The sequence below is a fragment of the Rhipicephalus sanguineus genome, chromosome 4, assembly GCF_013339695.2.
Source record: "Rhipicephalus sanguineus isolate Rsan-2018 chromosome 4, BIME_Rsan_1.4, whole genome shotgun sequence".
Classification (NCBI taxonomy): domain Eukaryota; kingdom Metazoa; phylum Arthropoda; class Arachnida; order Ixodida; family Ixodidae; genus Rhipicephalus; species Rhipicephalus sanguineus.
This window is the reverse complement of record NC_051179.1, coordinates 126350918-126366654: the sequence shown is the minus strand read 5'-3', so window position 1 is coordinate 126366654 and position 15737 is coordinate 126350918. Positions and strand designations below refer to the sequence as shown.

General features: G+C 44.5%; 2 protein-coding genes across 3 annotated transcripts in view; one reads left to right on the top strand and one right to left on the bottom strand.

Annotated features, from left to right (window-relative positions):
• LOC119390647 (gastrula zinc finger protein XlCGF57.1) overlaps window positions 1–2488 on the bottom strand; it is a 389923-nt gene extending 387435 nt beyond the window's left edge. The window contains exon 1 of one of the 2 annotated variants that reach the window (XM_049415094.1): window positions 2211–2488. In XM_049415094.1, coding sequence (XP_049271051.1) covers window positions 2211–2225 — 15 coding nt within the window. In that variant the 5' untranslated portion in view covers window positions 2226–2488. The remainder of the gene's footprint in view (window positions 1–2210) is intronic. The other variant, XM_037658255.2, reaches the window with a different exon arrangement.
• Window positions 2489–2915: 427 nt separating this feature from the next.
• LOC119390646 (mediator of RNA polymerase II transcription subunit 21) lies at window positions 2916–15364 on the top strand. The gene is made up of 4 exons (XM_037658254.2): window positions 2916–3006; window positions 4316–4427; window positions 12154–12254; window positions 15179–15364. The coding sequence occupies exons 1-4, from the start codon at window positions 2965–2967 to the stop codon at window positions 15344–15346; spliced, it is 423 nt and encodes a 140-aa protein (XP_037514182.1). The 5' UTR covers window positions 2916–2964; the 3' UTR covers window positions 15347–15364.
• Window positions 15365–15737: the final 373 nt, after the last annotated feature.

The following is a 15737-nucleotide window of genomic DNA, read 5'->3' as shown; positions in this document are numbered from 1 at the left end:
AATGAATAATTTCTGCAAAATAACAGCCAAATGAGTTATAAAATCTTTGTAAAATGTTGCCGTTAGTCTATCTGGGCCAGGAGATTACTTTCTGTTATGCAAGCAGACTATAGCTGTCTTAATATTCGCAACACTTACAACGCTGCCAAGTGTCGGCAATGAACTTAGAAAGTCGATTGCAATATCTTCTATTCAGGTATTCAGTAAGAAAGTAGCTCGCAACAAAATTCTGTAAATGCATTCCTTATATGCCTAGGTTTGCTTGTCCACTTGTTGTTGTATTCAATTTCCAGATGTCTTTAATTCGTGCATATTTCCTCTCTGTAGCTAGAAATCGTTTACTAGGCATTTCACCTATGGGCTGCCTGTGAGTACAAGCCCTAAGTACTGCACATTGAAACTTTGTGAGTTTGTTTTTCTTATGTCCCTGATAATATCACCGTAGTTACCAGAATTATCTGTCTCTGCTTTGATATATTCGAGAAGTAACTTTTAACAGCGAAGCTGTTTAAGCTAGCCGGATTCTGTCCAACATTAGCAAAAAAAAAAAAAACTCCGCGTCGTGACGACATCACTGCGCATTACCCAGCTGTGCACCCGCATCACTAGCCCACACGTAGGTATGCACAGCAACGCAAAAGGCCAGCATGCGTGGAGAAGTTATCCATCCGGCAGCGGTTCTTTGAAGCGTAAACTATAAACGTAGGATGGTGACGATGCGGGCGCCCAGAATCCCAACCATTTGACTGCTGTAGTGACATGCGAAAGACAGCGCGGATATGCCATCTAGGCCAATGCTCCCCCGTCCACTTCGAAAAGGTGCAATATACACAAGATAACTACAGCAGCTACTACCGTTTCTTCACAGGCCTACAGTTTTATTAACATGGCAGTGTTAAGGAGCTTGTTTCGCAGAACTTCTGGTGTCGGCGTCGTTGGCTGTGAGCAAAAAATTGAGAAAGATGCAAATAAAGTAAATAATAACAATCTTCGGTTCGAGTGAGAATCGAACCCAGGTCTTTTGCGTGGCAATCAGGTGTTCTACCACAGACCGACGCCACTGCTTGAAACTGCATCGAAAAAACAAAAAACACTATCTGAATGCCATGTAGTGGGAGGAGTCTTCTTAACACATGTAATATTGCATGGGAGAAGCGTAGAACCGTACCAAGCGTCAAAACATGCGACTTGTGCAATGAGTTGGTGTTTTAAAGGCCCACCTATTACAAAGCACTCAGATCTATTTAATCACCATCATCAGCAAAAGCACCAACAATGTGAGCAGCTGCGTAGGTTCGCGTGTTGCCTTACGGACATGTAGTGGGCCCTTTGCTAATTCGCAAAAGGAAGAATTATGGCGTAGTGGGCACTTCGCAACTGCACTTGTAGTAGGCATTCTAAGATAGCTACTGGCAGTTACAGTTTCCATGGAACACTACCAAATGCCTTTCACATCAATGTGAGGTGACCCTCACAAGCTTTTGCTGTAGAGTTCTCTGGTTAAATTATTACCTTAATAAATCTGGCTTCTCATTAATTAATGCGCTAATTAATTTATGTGCAGTTTGCAATGAACCAGAAACGACAGATCACTTTTTTGTATGATGCCACCGTTTCGCCTCACTCCGTAGAATGTCTCTTGAAATGCCAACTGGTAGGCTGGGTTTACCATTTACTACTTCTAACCTGTTGTTGCTTGGAGCTGATCAGTTTGGGGCAAGCAGCAGTACTATTATGACTGCGCTACACAAATTGATTCAAGCAACCGGAAGATCACGCTGCTAGTGCTACCGACAACTTAAACCAACTTTCTACTGTTAAATTTTTTTTTTCAATCTCTTTACTATAGCTTCTTGAATTCTTTACCACTTTTATTTTACTTTTTATTTACGTCGCATTTCGTTCTTTCATTTTCTTTTTTATTTCATAACGTTTACATTTCCCTTTAAATGACAGTGTGGCCAATCCCCCTCGTGGGTATGAGCCAGTTTCTTTGAGGCGACAAAACACAACGGTCAATGTTACGCACACTGACGTTGTTTCCTTACGGCACGGTTGAGGCATCCAACGAGAACCGAAGCCATGCAGGCTAGCGAAGGCGATGCGCACGAAGCCCGATTACGCTATCGCGTTCTACTCTTGAAGGCGAAGCTCAAGCGTCCTCCAAGTTGGTGCGCAACGAAACCAAACTTTCTTTCAACGACGCTTACCTCCTTTTCCAGCATGTTGACGGCGTTGAGGTTCGGGCTGCCAACACAGCTTCTGGCGGCGCTGACAGTTCCGAAGGAGAGCGGCGGATGGGGAACGCAGAAGCGGTTCGGAAGTACACAGTGTTAACACGGAAAGGATTTCTTCCCAACCACTTCTGCGCCTCCTCAAGCAAGATGTTCAATCAAGTCATAACTAGCACAACAACACGCTACATAATGCTAACCATTCACGCCACTCCGCGAATGAGTGTGCGGCGCTAGGGACTAGGGCAACTAGGGAACCTACGCGACCTAGGGACCTAGAGATGACCCTGGGGATGACCTAGGGGACCATGTAGGGGACCAATCTGCGTTGCGAGGCTACGGCTAAAAAGCGGATACGACTGCGAAAATAAAGCTTCTCTAAACCAAAACTTTTATAAACGAATTTTATTCTCGCGTATTATATTCTAGAATAAAAGTCCACTAACCTGTACAGCATAACCAAACGGCGAAAGAAAGAAGAGTGAAGGCTGACATTGTTTTCAACCTTTGTTCTCAAAAGGAATCATCTAACTGTCTAAAAATTGAAGCGCAGAAGTGCATGAGAAATGCATTTTTTAGTTTGCTTACTCGTAAGAAAACCAAACAAGCGTTTTAAATAACAGCCAAGAAAGAGCGAAATTAAAGTCCCTAGGTATTTCCCTGTTCTTTCTAGGGACTTTAGACGAAATGAGCTTGCCGCCCCTAGCAACGTGGTGCGTTTATTTACATCATGGCCGACCGGCTAACGCAGCTTCAAGACGCCGTGAATGCGGTTAGTTATTTCACCGCTGCTTTACTCGAAGTCCTCTTGTTCTTACCATTAGTAGTGTTCCTAATGCCTAAAGCGCGATCGCGAATCAGTAGGTCCTTTTGACACATCGTTACGGTGTACTGGAATTCCAGCGTACATCGTAGTGATGCAGAACTATCAGTAAATTGACTATCGATAGCGCAAACAAACTATCGACAGTACTACTGTCGACAAACTATCGGTAGTACCGTCGGTAATATTACTAGCGATATTACTGCCACGCGTGTTTATTGCTTTGTTTTGTTGTTTTCGGGTTTCACCCACATACTGTTAGCAGCGTTTGACGCAGACCGCGCCGCAGTGTTTGAGAAGCTTCGCGATTGTTTGAGATCATTCTGTTAAGATTACGCGCTGGACGCGAATGTTCAAGTTTATTCGAGAACTTACGCGAGCACCAATGATAATTCTTGAAGGTTTGATGACCGATGTTTAAAAAAGACGAAGCGTTCCACCGATTATCAGATTACTCGACGGCCGGCTACTGTTCTCACCGCTATCAGTGCGCAGCGCGTATTGCTTGTATTTTGAGTTTTGATTTTCTGGGCACGAGTTCGACCAAATAAGAGCTCCATATTTCTCAGTCTTGCTGCAGCATTCTTCACCGTCATAACCAAGTGACAAACTATCCATAATGGTGCGAATAACAATGCTGTTGTTGGCTGGCCAAATTGCCAAAATATTCGCGATAGCCTACTATTAGCTTCGATTAATTTATGAGCAATTCTTGGCGAAAGAAATAAATTGTTTCCGCAGTGAAAATGGCGGAATATCTCCATCAATAAATTCACATCAAAAACAACCAGTTACACCTTACAATTAACAAACTTAGTTCATTATATATATTTTTTTTATGTTGAAATCATAAAATGCAATATAAATTTGAAGCCGCGCAGTTCCACTACATGTAACGCCTTCCTTTCTGCTACAGCTAAAAAGTTTTACTTTATGATCATGTGTCAGCAAAGCACTCTAGTGAACAACACACGCACGTCAACTTTCTTGCCCTTCAGCCTGCTCCTCCGGCTCCACTATGTACCACGCGCGCAGGGAACCAAGTTTATTCTGCAATGAGTTCGCACTGTTGATTTTAAACTATCGATAGCGCTGTCGATAGTATCTTTTACCTTCGACAGTGACTCAGCTATCGATAGTACCATCGATACTTCTGCATCACTAATACATTGTCCAAACACGAGCGTGGTTGTTTCACGCCTTTTCGTCGATTGCTGCCTGCACCGTTTTCATGCGGCGATTTCTCTTTCGATCGCAGCAAGCAGACAACTTCTGCAACAGCATCGGCATCCTGCAACAGTATGCGCCGCCCAGCAACTTCCCGGAGTTCGAGAAATCCGTCTCCAAGCCCGGTCAGCAAACGCAAGAAGGTGCGAGCTGCGGTTACACGTTTTGAATCGAATCAGTTGGGTCACACTCGACTGACTGCGAGGACGAACCACGGGGCGTTTGGCGAAACTAATACAGCGCAGCTTGAGGTTGAGAAAAGAATGTGTCGAGAGTATAAGCTATCATTGTGAACGCGAACATAGACGGCGAAACTTCGTATACCCGTATATCCGCACATACTTGATTTAATTGCTGAGGTTTTACGTCCCAAAACCACGATGTGATTACAAGAGACGTGGTAGTGGAGGGCTTCGGAAATTTTTACCATCTGTTGTTTTTTAACGTGCACTTACATCTATCTAACAACACCGGCCTCAAGCGTTTGGCTTGGAATCGAAATGCGGCCGGAATTCGATCCTGCGACCTTCGGGTCAGCTGTTCAGCACCTTAAGCACTAGATTACCGTGCCGCGTAACAATTGGTACCAGTGAATTCGATTCTACTTTTGGCCATGTATCAGTATTCGCCCAAATTTAATGATTAACCATGTTAACTACCCCCTGAGGCTGTTCTGAAGCATAATAAAAGCCTGCGGATAAACAGAAACTGCTGTCATCGATAATGATACCTGTGCAGTGTCACAAAGATAGACAACTGCTAAGTGCATGTGTCATCTCTCCAAACGTTGCTCAGCGTCTCTTTCGACCCCAAAAGAAATAGGGAATGAACAAATGTTGGCATCAAAGCAAATACGCGTGCAATTAACTAGATTTTACGGAAACGCTGGAGACGACTTACAATTGAATGATTAAGGACCTGAACTGGCATTGTCAGTGACGTGATAGCTGCACAATGAGGTGAAACCTGGTACATTTTGGTAAAATATCATGTAACTTGCATTGAACATGCGCCAATGCTTTGTTTTTGCGGTCTTTCAGAGGAAAAGAAGACTGCAGGTGCTAGAGATCCATTTTCGTGTTACCACTGTAATTTGGAGTTGTCAGTGGGTATAGACAGTGGAGTGCTATGTAGTTCAGAGATGCTACATTTTTGAACGATTTCAACCTACCCATACCACATAATCAAAGTTTTCTAATAGAATATACTGTGAGATTGCATTATTAGGTTCAATACAATAGTTTCTAACTGTTGTGGATCGAGTTAAAGAAAAGTAATTAGTGCAAGTATAAGTTTTTTAAAACGACAATCTTACAAATTGCAGTGAGCTGTACGTGTATGTAGAACAGGCCATTTCATTTTAGTTTGTTTCAAGGAAATTGTACTACTGTTCATGTTTACTTCCTGTAGATTTCATGCAGGGCGCTTAAGTTTTAATGCCATACAAAGGGGAGACTTTGCCAGCAATTCCACAAGTTGCAGTGGACTGGGAGGTTTTCTGAGAAAGCATGGTGTCCTGATACCCCAGTATATCTTGTTTGGGCTTCTCAACCACAGCAACAGTACATGTTAAAAAGCCTGTCAAAACTAAAGGCATACCCCTTTAAATTACAGCAAATTTCGTGGTGCACAGATTAGAATTCGGGCAGCAACGACCAGTAACTAAACCCTGATTGTTATTAACCGCCCATCAAGCAGGATTCTATCGATTCTGTATATAAAGCATGACAGCAGGCACTTCTTTACACAACGAAAACCTAGGTTCTTCTGGAAGCACAACGGTCATCAGAATAGTATTTTTGGGCAGTGAGTAGAACGCATGAAAAATTTAAATAGCATGTGCTGCCGCTGCTTTTACTAAAGTACCAAGGAAAGCCAGATTCATCTACAGATATGTTGTGAATTCCCGGAAAGTGTTAGGTGGCTTGAGGTCACAGGACTGAAGAAACATAGGACTGTCTGCAGAAAAATGAAAAGTGGTGGCCACGGTGTTAGAATAGGTTAGGTGTACCGACACGCCACCTCTGCCGCAGGACCTCCCCGCCAAACACGGAGACGTGCTTCGCATTTTTTCCAACAGGCTGCACGGTGTGTATCGAAGCTTCAGGTCAGCTGCTTCAACGGGGGCCGCATCGCTTACGAAGCTGCATTTGCGACAACTCTTCAACCGCTGGCCATTAGTTTTTATCAGGCTAACCGCACATATCACTCTGATTTGAAAGTAAATGCCCAACATCAAGAAAATTCGTTGGCGGTAGCCAACAGATGGAAATACATAGGAAATATAGCTTCTGCGAACAGCGATAATGAGTTTGCAGGTGAACACGAATTTAAAAAATATTTTAGCTCCTGCACAAATAAGGCCACCGTGACGAATAATAATAATATCTGGTGTTTTACATCCCAAAACCACGATATGATTATGAGAGACGCCGTAGTGGAGGGCTCCGGAACTTTCGACCACCTGGGGTGCTTTAACGTGCACCGACATCGCGCAGTACACAGGCCTCTACCATTTCACCTCCACTGAAGTGTGACCGCCGTGGCCGGGATCTAACCCACGACCTTCGGGTCAGCAGCCGGGCACTTTAGCCACTGATCCACCGTGGTGGACCCGAACTGGGTTACTCAAAAAAAAAGGTATTCCCTGAAAAAGAAAGCGGGGGCGAGGGGGGGATGACGTTTCACTATATGACGGTTGTCGGAAGAAGGCAACGCATTTGACAATGGTAGGTTAGAAATTCCTCTCACGGGTTTTCGTTGTGCGTGCACCATATTGGATGGATCCAAGCAGCCGCCTTTCCAATGTTTACACGTGCTGGCTGGCGCGTGGCAATGAAGGTTAACGTCCGTTTAATGACCAATACATCATGACTCACCACGTGGCATTCTGATTGTGCCTCTCGTTATTCGTCACAGACATGCTGTTTGTTGCAGTAGCAGAAGTAGAACTTTGTGCCCTGCTCTGGGTGCACAAACGTGAAATGGTCGTGCTCGTTCCCTTTCCGCATCCTAACCATTTGCTTTCCAGTTTTTTCTTTCGGGAATGATAGGAACTGAGAGTGACACCGTATTCCGTGACCTCACTGTCTGACCCGTTAAAACTAACACGCCATGCAAACCAGACGAGGCCCCATTCGTGCACATACGTTCGCCAGTCGAAACGCCTGCCGCCCAAATGCTAGCCTATTTGAAATAGCTTATCCTTGTTGATCGTGTCCTTATTTACACAACATATTGTCCAGATGGGCAAGAAGTGCTTTGTGCCACAATGCAGCTTGGGCTACAAATCATGCACGGAGAAAGTTTCCCTTTTCGCTGCTCCAAAGGATAGTGCTTTCTCTTTTTACTACCAGCAACTCTTTTGAGTACCATTCTACATTCTTTCGTCTCATTTAGCCGCACCATACAATACTCGAGCTAAAGCAGCTTTTTCAGGCAAAAATATGTAAAATTCGTAGATCGTGCCAATATTGGGATAAAATTCTTGGCGCACTATAACATATAGATCTTGCACTCTATTTATTTTGAATATATCAAAGAGCGGCTTCGTAGCCATCGGTCACTAGGTGCGCCCACTTTATTGCATTCTCTTTCAATCCTGTATTTTCCGACATGGGAACGGCGCGTCACGTGCTAGTGCACACCCCGAAAGAGCTAAATAAAGTTATCCTATTCCATTACATTAAAGCATTCGTCTTCTCGCAAATGTTTATGGAATTTTCAAATAAGCGGTTCGTAGAAAAAGATTCTCTAGGGTCACTTCATTTCATATGCGAAATGCCCCTTACGCATGATACCTGCTCTTTATATGATGCTGCCCGCAAATACATCAATTAATCTTTCGAAGGCAAATGAATGGTGAATTCAACACACATTACGCTACTGCGGATTTGCTGTTGTAGATTAAATGCGGGCACAATCGCCTAGGCCACGGTGTTGCCAAGGCCGAAGGTAATGTTTACGCGCCTCATGCCGAACCGTCATGCATAAAACACTACTAAGTCTTTATATTTCACTTATGTGTATGATATTACAATGCCACACAATCCTCACAAGGCCTTGCGATATCGCTAAACACGCTAAAACACCGAACGTTAGAAGCATCAGGTTTGCGCTGGGTACAGCCAGGCGACCACCGTCCCGCGCGCGCCTCCTTTTGGCAAGAAAGGGAAAGAAGTCCCCGATTTCTCCTCATTCCAACGCGCCGTCGCTCCACCTAAACTATTCTAACACCGTGGTAATGACTTAAGTTCGTCTTTAGTAGTATTCTAAGTAAGCATGCATGCATGTGTGCATAAGGTGATTTCTTTCAACATGTACAAATGCTCAAGCTTAGAGTCACAAATAGCTGCATTCGAAAATGTGACAGATAATTGCTCCAAAAGCTTCACCGAAGTGGCTTTGGTCAGTCACATCACTGCAGTGTCTAAAAATCAGGTTTCAAGATTTATATATGTGGAAAGCTGAAATTCAGCAGCTTAGCAAGAAAATTAATTTCGTTATTGGCCTTCGGACCCTGAAAACTGTGAAAGGGCGAGTTTATCAATGCAAAATATTGTTGTAAGCCGAGGAACTCGGGTTATAACTAGACAGCAAGTGGATAAATGGAAATAGGTTGGAGAGTATACGGCAGGCACTCGCAAGTAGTGGACAGTTGTCTTTCCGATATCTTTTAAGAGAAATGTGTTCTTGTCTGTGTAGCAGATACATTCTACCAGGCTTAAAGTTCATGGATAACAGTGAAACTTGATAAGAAGCCAATGACTGTGCAGCAGGAAATGATAAAAAAAATTTGCAGTGGCTTAGCTCGGCTATGCCAGGATATACATAGCGTTAGCAAAGGTTCAGCTGATTATTCTTAGCTTTCCAGATTGTCTAGGATTATTAGCCTTCTGTTCATTCTTCGTACGCTGAACCGCTAATTGCCAGGCAACTACTTCGGGATCCGATGAGATAAGCTTCTCGGCTCTTCTGCGCCATCGAGCAGCATTCGCGCTCTCCTTCTCCATGGCGTTACCCACCTGCAAACACCAGTCAGAGGCGCTATCAAGCGGCCCCAGCGCAGTGTCAGACGGCGACTGCACAGCGAAGGCGAATAGCTGCGTGCGCGCGCACTGTCGCCACTGTGTCTATGGCTACGACGTCACTCCTCTCGAATGCAGCGCAGACCAGCAGCGGCAAGCCGCGCGCAACGGTAACGGAGTCTGCGCACGCGCTGGCGCCAGCGTGTCTGCCGCGCCTACGATGCCACTCCTCCCGAACGCGCAGACCAGCAGCGGCGAGCCGTGCACAGCAGTGTCGGAGAGCGCGTGAGATGCCAGCTCCGGTGACCCACCTGTGTGACATCACTGTTCCTCGCGCATGCGCAGCACGGCTCATGACCATCCATGCGAAATCGGCTCTGGCTAGGCAAGTGTAGCTAACGCTACAAAAATGGTAGTTGTAACAATAAGAGATGGGATGTAAGCACTGTGCTTAGAGGACCAAGATTAGTAGTTTACATTGCGCTCTAGATTAAGTGTAAAATGTAGAGTTTGACAGGTCATGTGGTGCAAGGTAGAGTTAACTGTTGGTCTAACAGAGGATGTGCGACAGAATCAGCAGTGCTGCCAGTGCTTTGTAAAGTGTGGCATTTGATTGAAAGAGTGCAGTTTACTGTTACGTAGGCTTGTGCAAATATTCGAGCATTTCGAATATTCGAAAGAATAGTACAGTATTCGAATTCGCTTCGATTCCAATTTAAATTATTGGAAATTTCAAAGTATTCGAAAAGAATGGATAGGTGTGTGCAAGTCCGCATGTAAGGCCCCTGTAAAGGTGGTTTCACTGCAGTGGAGGGGTGCTGTACCGTGAATACATCTTTCCAAGGGAAAGTGCACTGCCGTGAAGCCCCACTTCTAGGTTAAATGAACATATTACCCCCACATCGATTCATCATTTTCTTAAGTTTAAAAGCTTGTTATACGAGCCTATATGCTCTAAGTATAGTAAATTTTAAAACGGAACATATTTTACAGGTTATCACTTGCATTCTACCGAAAGCCAAATCCTGCTACTATTCAAAGTTGCTTCCACTTCCTTTGAACCAAAAAGAATGACATTTGCACACGCCTTCTTCAATTAAAAAAAAAAATATTGCACACGTTATTTGGGTCATATGCTCACTTTTCTTTATAATATGTGATATATACTATTAGAATTCAATTCGAAATTATTCGACCAAATCACTATTCGCTTCGAACCTAAAATTTACTTTATTCACACAAGCCTACTGTTATGTGATGAGATGAGGAAATTTGCGAGCACATGTTGTAGTCAGCCAATCCAAGACATAGGTTAATGAAGAGGAGAGGTCTTCCTACTGCAGTGGACTCAAATGAAATGATGACATTAAAAGAGCACCCAGGTGGATTTTCTGTAATAATCACTCTTGGGGATGCAATCAAGTTCCGGTCACTCAACTACATGGCGTGCTCATTTGTAAGCGGAAGTTTTGGGATCGTGGCACCTGTGACAGTAGAAGTTGCGTGTAGCACTGCTCCGCGGCATAGAGTTGCCTGTTTGTGTGTTTGAAATTGATAATTAAAAATACAAAATAATACATCTGTCATTCAGAAGGGAACAGGTTGTCTGTAGCCGACCTAAATGTGCCTGGACAATTAAAGGGGCCCTGTAGCACTTTTTCGAGTAACCATCGAATGGCTTTGTTAAAGGAGTTTATTGCCTCACGAATTAACTGCCACAGAAATTTTTAGGATCCATCGAGTACGAGCGGAGTTACAGGCATTTGTCTCACACTTCACGCGCTTTCTCTCACCTTTTGCACCAGCGAATGCGCTGAATGCTGCGCAGGTGGGGTGGGGTTGGATGACGAGGGGCCAAGAAGCTATGCCCATTCGTCAGCACGTGTCATGACCTTGAGTACTTTGTTTTCTTTGGTTTCTCTTTGAACGAAGGGCTTACTTTCAGTGTGATCTCAAGCGTGCTGGTGTGGCTCTATACTGAGCGCAATTCGAGCACTGTAGAGTGCAAGGCGGGCACGTCCCAGCATCCCACGGTAGCCGCGGCAACTGTGCTGCTGCGCAACTCACAATGCTCAAATCAGCCCATGGCCATGGACTTTATGTTTATGACGCAGTCATTTTGGATTATGGCATCATTTGTTGAAAGAAGAGTGATCAATTTCTAGCTGGCTGAGAATTAATTGCTCATTTCCAGGCCGTGTGCTGCGCTATAATGTTTGCCTCACATGTTGTCAGGAGCCTCGACTACTGATCGGCTGCATTTTCTGACCGTGCTGAAGAAGTGTTGCAGGGCCCCTTTAATTTGGCTAGAGTGGTGGGCAAGTGGTTTCAGTCCGTTGATGTCTGGGGATCAAACGAGTCAAACAACAACTTTGTGTCTGAAAAAATGATAGCGACCTTGTGTAGGTGATTCAAAAAGCAGTTTGCCTTTGAGGTGTTCATTGTGAAACGGTTCGGAAAGTGAGGTAAGGCGGGTTGCTTTCCTCTGTGAAGAAGAAAGAGAAAGGATGAGGGTTTCTTTCGTAGAGCTGACGCTGCTGTGTGAAAGTAAACACCAAGCAGCACTAGATACTGTTGCAACACAAAATTTTGCAAATGCGATCATTCGGAATAGATGTAACTGCGTATGAGTAGAGCTTTCTTGATGCACAGCTGCGTTCGTATTGTTGTTTTTGTCTCGTGTGACCAAACTAGCCCAACCTGCTCCATGCATTCTGGAGTACAATTTGTATAGATTTGTAACCGATGTATAGACTTTGGGTGCACATGCCTCCTTAGGTCACTGTTGCATAGCCTAGAGGCTAAAATTTACTGGTGTATTTTTTTTTATTGTGCGTTTCAGACTACCCACAGTTGTTTGCGACCCTGATAGCGAGGACTGCAAAGGATATCGATGTCCTGATCGACTCCCTGCCAAGTGAAGAAGCTTCTCCTGAGCTGCAGGTACTGCAGTGGTCTTTTGCATGATAAGTGTTTCGGTATTTTTGTGTTCCAGTTTGCCTTTGGGCTCTAGTTAACCACTGTTAAAGAGAAAGACCTTGAAGAGAAAAAAAAAACCGATCAGTGGTAATGAATCACACGTCAGCAGTTTCAAAGCAGCCACTTATATCATAGGCGGAGCCAGAAGAGATGCAAGAAATAAAGGCAGGTGGTAACACAACATTGAGCTTCCCAAAGAGCTCTCTGTGGCATCAGAAATTTCAGTGGCATCTGCCCAACACTAGGTAGTTGCTTATCGAGGGAAGACGGAGCACACCACATCCTGAGGCGCCACTGCCACAATCGTCACACGCACTGTCTCGTGTAACAGCACCGGCGTCTGTGACGAGACGTTTCCTCACCCGGTTCCTCGTCTGAATGTCACACCAACAAGTGTCCTTGAACATCTCTGGTGTCTTGCTTGTGAAGATGAAAGTGGTGAGAAAGGGCTTTGTCATTAGAGGCTAGGCTGGAGGGCGTGCAACTAGGCCTGAAGGGCATGCGAATCATGCCTAAAGGTGCATAAAGGCCTAACTTGATGAAAAGTTTGAGCAACCTTTACACGTTGCAACTTCTTTTGAAGAAGATGCTTGGAGAAAATGTGTCACGTATGTGCACTGAAGTATGGCCCGAGACTTATAAAATTGAAACTTGGGTTTTGTTTTCATTTCTAGTAATTTAGCTCATTTCTTCTTTTTTTTTTGCAAAACAAAGGCAGTGTACCTTTGAAAGAATGGCTTACGTACCCAAACTGGCTTCATTTTTTTGTTTGTGTTGGAGGTGTGCACGTTTCATTGAGCAACTCAAACACTGTAGATCATCAAAGAGCTTTTTCTGGGCTGCATGCCACCCACTCTGTCTTTCCCTCTCTGGCGCATGTTCTCGTCTGCAGATGTTAATACAGATAGATATAACGGTACAAAAGAAGGGGAATTGTTCGAGGGGCTGGCTCCTTTGTTAGACACAACCAAATGAATCCATTAGACAATTAAGCCACGTAGAGCACAGGGGACATTGTTTTGTTGTTTTTAACTGAAGTGTAGTAATTATTACTTCAATTGAAATGAATTGAACCTTCGAAGGTTGTGGATTTGGGCCCCACCGATGGAAAAAGGATGTTTTTTACTCCACTTTAATTAATTTGAAATTATAATTACCACACTACACTTAATAGCAACAAAATAACGTCACCTATGCTTTGCGGGGCTTAATTGCTTGTTGGGTTCACTTGGTTAGATCTAACAGTGTTTTACTAGAACACTAACTATGTGGGGGTGCTTCTGTATTGTGAGAGATTACCATTGAGGGCAATAGTTATAGCAGGTACTGGTATTGGTAGACGCTGGTTGCTGCCTATTTGTGGTTGAAACATGAGTCATGGCTTCTAAACGAGACAAAGTACTGTAGTGCAATACAACTTGATAAGTCCGCAGAGGCTCTGCCCAGACAACTGAAGCGCGGCAGTCCATCGCCTCTGCGACTAGAGAAATAGTCCCGCTCATGCACTCGGCGATGTTCTCCAAAGGCGTCAGTCTGGAAAACATGGTGTCAGTCTGGAGAACATGGCGTCAGTCTGGAGTACATGGCGTCAGTCTGGATTCTGCGCCCATTGTTGCAGGCTTATGTGCATCCACCTTAGGGGAGGAAGTGCCACGGACTTTGAAAGTTGTAACCAACTGTAGTAGTTCAGCTCAAACACTGTAGGACACTCAGTTAATGCCTGACAAAAAAGAAATTCCTCCCTTTGGCACAGTGCACAGTCATTTTTTTCGAGACTTATCTCAATCACAGCAGAGTCATATTTATTGAATTAAATGCGTGAGGAAGAAGTTGCTGCGCTTGGCTTTAAGAGGATGTCTTTGACTTGTGCACGACTCGCTCGCTCCCTGTTCTAGTCATTGTGGTGTGTGTACTGCAGCACAGCCTGCAGTTCCCTGTTGTGCCACCACTTCACTGTGGTTGCATACTTGTCAGCACTGTGTTGCCGGTGTGGTGCTGCTCTTAGGGCACACGAGAGCTAGTCTAAATTGCCCCGAACACTTTGCTGCAGTTTCCATGCGATGCCCTCCAGCTCACCTCAGCTGTGATTATTGGCAATGTCGTGACGTAATCTAGCCAACATTTTTTTCTTTAATCACGTGGCTTGAAACAGCATGCTGCCGCTAAGAGAGGTGTGAGCAGTGGCAGCTGAGGTGCCACTGCCAGCCTAGTAAATTACATAAAACCTTGCTTTCTTATTTAGTGCCTCCTTTTTCCTTTCAGCAGGTATTTACCAGTAAATGGAAGAGCACTAGCGAAGTTCAATCTAGGCACTCAAAATCGCAGCAATACGTATTGCTGTTCCAAATAAAACACGTCTCCATTATGCAGTGCATTTCACATGAACCTCAATAAGCTAGATCAGCAATATATATCATAGCACGCGTTGACAAGATATTTTTCAAAGTATAAAGAGGCTGCCTTCAATTATTTGTTTTTTTCAACATCCCACATGACAAGTATAATGAAGGAATGAATTATTTACAATTCATAATTGTTGTTACTCTTGTCCCACAGTATCTGCCTTAGGCATTCATGTTTGTTCATAAGAAAAAAAAAATTGCATTAATCTGTCGTTTTCTGCATTAAACGTGAACTGTCCCAAACTGCTGTCGTATTGATCCTGCCCCCCAGACTGATGCACAGGATAAATACATAGACTAATAAGAGAAGGAGATGGCTTTCACTTTAGTTTTCTTAAGCAAATGCTCTGAAATGCTATGCAATCTCCATTCCAGTGGTATGCTATACACGTCTAGAACAATATGCGGCTGGTAATTGGGGCTGCTAAGGCCCAGAGGAGGGGTGATTGACACTGTTGGTGACAAGCGAGTCTCCCTTCCTCACAGGCGGCCAACCTTCGGCGGCTGGAAGTGGAGAACCAGGAGGCAGCCCGACGCCTGGAGGAAGTGGTCCAGCAGGGGGAGGTGCTCCTGGAGCAGATCCAGAAAGCGCTGCACGACATTGCCGAGTCACAGCTGAGCATGCAGCACCTGGACGAAGCGCCGCCCAACTGACAGCGTATCGCCTTTTGGACTGTATAGAGAGTGTCGTTGTCCCCTCCCATCATCTCATACTCGGGATGACGGACTCGGAAGTGCATTTCTTTTTCCCCGGTTCAGCCCGGTGAAGTGGTTCCGTGATATTCCTGACCACCTTGGCTCATGTACATCAGCTCCTCTTTGTTTTACCACCCTGTTCCTCGTTGACTCACTGATATAAAAACATTGTCTTAATTGTGCACTTCTGTTGGCTAGTCCTTTATTGTTCAGAAGCGAAAGCTAGCCGAGTGCCGACGACATCACAGTGGCGTAGCATTCTCTGAAGCACCTTCACTTCCCTGTGGTACGGTTCAGTGATGGGTTCAACACGTCTGTTTATCTCACCACTGAGCTGACATGCTTATGA